This window comes from Benincasa hispida, unplaced genomic scaffold (assembly GCF_009727055.1).
Source record: "Benincasa hispida cultivar B227 unplaced genomic scaffold, ASM972705v1 Contig502, whole genome shotgun sequence".
Classification (NCBI taxonomy): Eukaryota; Viridiplantae; Streptophyta; class Magnoliopsida; order Cucurbitales; family Cucurbitaceae; genus Benincasa; species Benincasa hispida.
Genome location: NW_024064884.1, coordinates 52,762 through 59,455, shown reverse-complemented (window position 1 = coordinate 59,455; position 6,694 = coordinate 52,762). Strand labels below are relative to the sequence as shown.

At 35.6% G+C, this 6,694-nt stretch overlaps 1 protein-coding gene across 1 annotated transcript in view; it reads left to right on the top strand.

Annotated features, from left to right (window-relative positions):
• Positions 1-646: 646 nt before the first annotated feature.
• The window catches only part of LOC120069554 (methionine aminopeptidase 1D, chloroplastic/mitochondrial), a 40,992-nt gene continuing 34,944 nt past the window's right edge, over positions 647-6,694 (top strand). The window contains 5 exon segments of the mRNA XM_039021340.1: positions 647-813; positions 1,141-1,210; positions 1,840-2,068; positions 3,227-3,388; positions 3,487-3,528. Of these exon segments, the coding sequence (XP_038877268.1) occupies positions 699-813; positions 1,141-1,210; positions 1,840-2,068; positions 3,227-3,388; positions 3,487-3,528 (618 nt within the window). The 5' untranslated portion in view covers positions 647-698.

Below are 6,694 nucleotides of genomic sequence, written 5' to 3'. Positions count from 1 at the left end.
AGATTGTTTTGGATTTTTATCAAATGGTCTTGATGATGTTTTATTTATTCTAAAAGAAAACATTTTAAGTTTAAAATGGTCCGCTAGTTTTGATATTTAAACTGGATCATGTATTAATGATCCGATTAGAGATTTGAAAAACCTGATAGTTACATTTGTTAAGTTAGATTATATGTCCGCATCTACTCCATCTCACATGTGTCAACTTAAAAAATATTGTTTTTATTTTGATTTTTAGACACACCTAAAAATGATAAAACCCACTGATTTAAATATTACTTTAGTTTCTATATTTTTTGTTTTTGTTCATTTTGGTCCATACGTTTTTAGATTCAATTTATTTTGGTTCTTAAATTTTTAAAAAGTTAGTATTTTAATTCTTTAAAAATGAAATAATATAGAAAGTGAAGAAATTAAGATGATCACTTTTTAAAGTATAAGGATTAAAATGAATATTTTAAAAATATAGAGAATTAAGATTAAAAATTGAGATATTAAAATAAATATTTTCGAAAGTATATCCATCAAAATGTATAAAAAAACCAAAGTCTAGGAAGGAAAGTAGTATTCAAAGCATAGATAAACCATGTTTCCCTAAATGTGATAGATGAGTTTTTTTAACCCAAAATATATATATTTTTAAAAAAGATGAATTATGTTTCAGTGTTTCAGTTGCTGAGGCTGGGAAGGAAGCGATAATGGTAGGAGCTTTGTATGGGGAATCAAAACTCTTCTCATCCTTTCTGGGAGTTGGTGCTAACCATTTCCTTCGCTCTGGGCTGCCTCTTCACCAACTCTTCGCCTATAATCCGGGTACTCTTTGCTTTTCTTTTATCAAAATCTCTCTCTTTATCTTGTTCTTTCTGAATACTTGTCTTCTCGCCCGACTGGTTAGCAACTCCTTACAATCCCGCTGTTTCCCGATCTTCTCCAGTGATAATTTGCTGTTATGCCATTGCAATCTGAATTCAACATCGAACTACTCAGTAATTACAGCGGTTTCTTGTGCTAATTTGTGCTAGTTTCCAAGTTGATGTGTTGTTATAAAACTACTTGCTGTTTTTTTTAGCTGCTTCTGTTTTTCACTTGAATGCAAAATCTAGGTAAAATGGAGGTAATCTGTATATACTTTTTTTTTAGGAGGGAAACATGTCTCAATGCAATTATCCAGGGCGTTTTCTGGTTTGACCAACCTCTTCTTCAGTAGAAGGTTCGAAGCTCGATAGTTTTGCTCTCGCTTTTTGAAGTTTAGGGTTATTGGAATTGGTATTTTGCACTTATACTACCCAGGATGTAAAATGTTCCTTAATTCTCATGGATATTCACATGACATTTAGTTTTATTCATCCGTGATTTGTGGACTTCAAATGGTATACTTTGATGAAAGTTCCAAGTTACACTTCACAGCGTGCTGTGCACATGGTAAAATTGATACTTGATAGTTATAAACATGTAAGTCATGTTCCCCTCAACACAGTTGACGGTCATATAGTTGACAGGGTTTAGGATGAGTATTCTTATTATCATTTTAGATGTCTTTGTATGTGCTTTGATACTTACTCAATGTGAATAGTGAACACGTGCACCCATGCAGTTGCGTATAATTATCTGTTATGGAATACATAGTTGTTTTGTTAGGCATCCTATTTAGATTTGGCCTTTGTGATATAGTTTCTGAAGGGGTCATAATACTTTTAGATATTTGACATCCAGTTGGAACTTTAGAACGAGCATGCTTAAGAATTGTATCCATTATTGTTTCTTTTAGCATATTTTAAGCACAAGGATATGTTGATTTTCAAAAAGTATTGAGTGAACCATTCTCATCGAAATTGATAGAAATGTGGACGAGATGCAAAATATGAAACGTAAACTTCTAAGACCTGGAAAAATTTCTCCTCGTCGACCTGTTCCAGACAATATACCAAGGCCTCCTTATGTCAAATCTAGGCAACCACCTGGAATTGCTAGTGGACCTGAGGTGCACGATGAGAAGGGCATAGAGTGTATGAGAGCTTCTGGGAGGCTTGCAGCCAAAGTTCTAGAATATGCAGGGACATTAGTAAAGGTATTTTTCTGCCTATTAAGGCTGGTCGCAGAGTAAATTACATGTTTCTATTTTCTCTACTTTCTTCTACAGTTCTACTTTCAAGTGAAACTCGTAACTCTCCGTGACTTATTGTCATTGCTTTATAGAAAAGAACGTATTAACATGAATTTACATAAAATTTGACCAGCAGAGAGTGCATTGGGACAAAAGGAATGCTAAAATCTAACAAAAGTCTGTTAAATAATGAATAATCTGTCCCAAATAGATTCCAAACCTCTGATCTCTGTACTTATTATTTTGAAATATGCTTTCTCCTTTTCAGCCAAGTGACCTAACAAAGAGCTGACATTACATCATTCCCAAAAAGTTCTCAATCTTTTACTTTTCTCCAAAAAAATTGCCCGTATAGATCAGTGGAATGAAACCACGTTCTTCCTTCATGTTTTATGTAATAAATTTTGACGTTGAATATTCCCAATAAGTGTGTGTGTGTGTATATATGTATATTAATTGGATAGTTGAAGTCAATAATGAAGTAAATTTCAAAAGAGGTATCCTTGATGCTCCATGTATCTCAATCATTTAAGGTGTGCTCTTTCTCAAAAAAGAGGAGAGTGTTTAGATCATCTGTTTTTTCATTGGCACTTTGATAATACACTGAATGTGCATGTGATGCCAGTTCCTGCATTTTCTGTGATGGAGCTCCTTGCTTAGATATCTGTGATTCCTTCAAATAGTGAGGCTAAGATCATAAGGTTGAATGCTACTCAAGCTATTTTTTTGGGATGTTTTGAGAATGGGTAATGGAGTTGTTTGTGAACATGCCATGGGTGAAATAATGAGGTTCGGAAGTGAGCGTATCTTAATTCTTCTCATTGTGCTTCTAACCATGAAGAAATCTTGTCATTTACTCATGTCTTTGTTTATATTGGTAAATTGAAGAGTATTTTTATGATCTCTCAACTTCTGATCAAATTTGACTCCTATCTGTACTACCTTGTCCAATTCCATTTTTTTCATTTACATGTTTCTTATCCAAGGAAAAACAATTTAAATGTTGCGATTCCTTTTGTTATTATGTTTAAACTACATGCAGTTTATCAGGTCATGTTGCATCCATTTATGAATCACCATTATATTTTATTGCAAAATTTTGATTCTCTCGTCTATTGGCAGCCAGGTATTATGACGGATGATATTGATAAGGCTGTTCATGAAATGATAATTGATAATGGAGCCTATCCATCACCTTTGGGTTATGGTGGCTTTCCAAAGAGTGTATGCACTTCAGTGAATGAATGCATTTGCCATGGGATACCAGATTCCCGAGTTCTTGAGGTCTTCTCTATGAATTCTTAGTAACATCTACAAATTTTATTGAAAAATCAATAGCTTGTTTTATGATGATGAATTGAGATGTCAGTTTTTTTCCCCAGGATGGAGATATTATCAATATAGATGTTACCGTCTATCTAAATGTAAGGATTTGCAACTCTGAACTTAATTTGTTTCAACAGATGCATATTTGAAGATTTAAATAATTTATACTGACCTTTATTTGACCGTGTGTACCTATTTCTTTCATTTTATACACTATGCATGAGAATTTAAAGTTATATAAGCTTATCTTTCTGTTTTCTTTCTACAACTTCTTTCAACACTTGAAAACATTGTGGGTGGAGGCAACAATATTCACATCACTCATCTTCAATTTATAGATATGACAGTCTTTTCTTCTCCTCTTTTAATGGCTTGAAGATCATAAATCTAATCTTTCTCATTGAAATCCAAACTAATATTTCTCATTGAAACCTTAAAAGCTACCTCCGATCTCAAAATTAACCTTTCAAAGTCTATGGGTGAATACTGCATACATGCATATGCATGTCCATGGGTCTCAAAATTAACCTTTAAAAACTACCTTCAAAATTAACCTTTCATAGTCTATGGTTGTTGAACGCTGCATATAAGGATATGTCCGTGGTGTTAAACATTCTACTTTTTTATTCCCTTTTGTTTTTGTTTTTTTTTTTTTTTGAATTCTATGGTGTTAAACAGTTGGAACTATAAACCAGTTATTCTCCCTTTAATCTACCCCAGCGTCTCTTGGGGTGAATCTGAAAGTTCTTTCCTTTTAGAACATGGTATTACAGAAAATTGAGCAAATTTATATTGAAGAATAATAATATTTTTAAAGAGAAGTGGGCCCAACCCTCTTCAGATTGAAAATATGTGGTTGTCTCATCCCTCTTTTAGCTCTTTACCTGTATGGGGGTGGTGAAGGTCCTAGGAAGATGGTAAAGTTATCGTTTTATGCATAAACTTCGTTGTTTGAAGGAATCACTTAAAATTTCTATTGAAATTAGGGTTTTGCACTCTAGGGGCATTTTTGTCTTTTTCATTGTACCCTAGGGTTTCCCTTTTCTCTATTTAAGCTAGTGGTCTGTTGTATTTCTTTGTATCAGTTTTCTAATAAGAATTCCTTTATCCCGTGGTTTTTCTCCCTAATTAGGGTTTTCCACGTAAAATCTTGGTCGAAATGTTGGAGAGAGAGGATATTCTTTTGTTGATCAAATCGATTTGATTGGAAGTATGGAACCTCAGGTTGGAAAAACCTTTATGTCATTTGCAGTGCTTTACATACTCCTCGTAATTATTGTTGGGAGCAACCAACCGAAAAACTCATATTTCATAGGTAGTACAGAATATGACGTCTCCTTTTATAATATCCTTACTGTATAAATGCCAGGTCCATGTAATATGCAAATAGGGAAAACAATGGAATTAAACTGCTTAACTTTAAGCAAGCCTGTCTCTCTCTGTGGGCAAGAGGATGGATTCTGTGCCCTTGAAATGAATATTGGAACTAGTCCTTCGTGGAGGAGTGTTACATTATTAGTTGAAGAAACAGATCACATGTTAATGACTTTCGGCTAGACTTCAATACTTTACAACTTTATAAGTTGGAAGTTCTATATGTATGGACCTAGACGTTATGTATATTCGAGTCCCTTATGAAGTCCTCTACATGAAGTATACTGTCTGAGTCATGAGAAAGAGAGGTTAGGACGAGGCCATGAACAGTATAACACCTGTAACAACCAACAGGATTCCCGGCCTTTAATAACGTCAGGTCTCTAATCCAAAATATAACAGAATCTCATGTGTCAAAGCCGCCCCCAGTGTGTGAACATTGAGGCAAAAACCCTAGGTCAGCAAAAAGGTCATTGGCTGGAAAACTTCAACGCTACTCCGTTCAATATGCCTGTAGTCAGACGACACCAAGCGCGGCTCTTGGTAATGGCTGAATCTGTTACTGGAGATATCTCCAAGCCTCAGAATCAGAAACACTCAGAGCACTACTACTTACAGTGGGTTTGTGTGAAGTGTTGCAATCATCACCTCAGTAATCTAGTCTTATTCGCTCCTATATGCCTTGTGTATACTGGGGTAATAAAAGCCATGGATATTAGACTCAAAACAAAAAAATGAGCCAGATACTTAACCTGACATCCTCTGATCAGATTTTGTCTATCAACCTGGTGTTGATAATGGAAGAATCAGAATTGCAGCTAGGTAATTGCCCCCGTGTGGCCATGGAAAGAGACGGGTGTCCATCATCCGAGCTCGCGAATTGGCTTTAAATCACCTCCAGAATGTTGCTCTGCCATGCTCAAAAATGTCCCTATCAATTTGTCTATATCTATCAAGTAGCAAACTCCTTACACCACACAGTATATTTGCAAGTGTCCGTCGCGCTTTATATCCTGTCCACGATGACTTGAATGTAGTCCTTTTCAGCCTACGGCATCTGAGCTGCCGGGAATGGAGTAACGAATTGGCAATCTCTCGACGACCTGGCGACTGACAATGGGGGCTCTATTCCTTCACTCGAAATGAAGCCTCATTGTATAGGATATGTGAAGTAGGAATAAGTACGTTTGTTATCCTCCCCCAGATTTTTCTGTTTCTGAAGACTGATTATATGTTATAGATGGTTATTCAGCCATAGGCCAATCCGTAATTCAATATATAATAATTCACTTAACAGTCTTTCGCGTGACAAGATGTCCTTTTTGCGCGCAACGTTAAATATTATCTAAATTTGAACCTGCTGTATGGTCGTGTGTCCAGGTCGAGTTCAGCCTCGTGTTTCTTTTTCCTCTTCTCATCTTATAAAAAAGCCCTTTAAATAAAGTAACCACGCGTTTATTTTGTTCCACACATTTAGACGATAACTGGCAAAAGGCGTTGGATTTAGTACATGCCTTTATTAGCGATCATTAACTCACACGACTAACTGGGTTTTACTTCTGACAGATACAATCCAGAAGGTACTCTCAGTTTCCACAATTTACATATTCTATAAAGAAACCGTAGTTCAACTGATTCCAAAGTCGCTATCCTAACAATATCGGAGTGAATTAATGTACGAAGAGGACCTTAAGTAACAGCCTTACCGCGAATTACCTAGCTACAATAGGTGTTGTCCATTTTATTAGAGTTCCTGTGTGAACAACTTCCTCAACAAAATGGAGTGGCCGAATTGGAAAAACCGTCACCTTGTTTGCAAGTTGTGCCCAGAATCACTTATGTTGTCCAACATTCCTTCATCTATTATTATGTGGGCGTGATGCATATCAC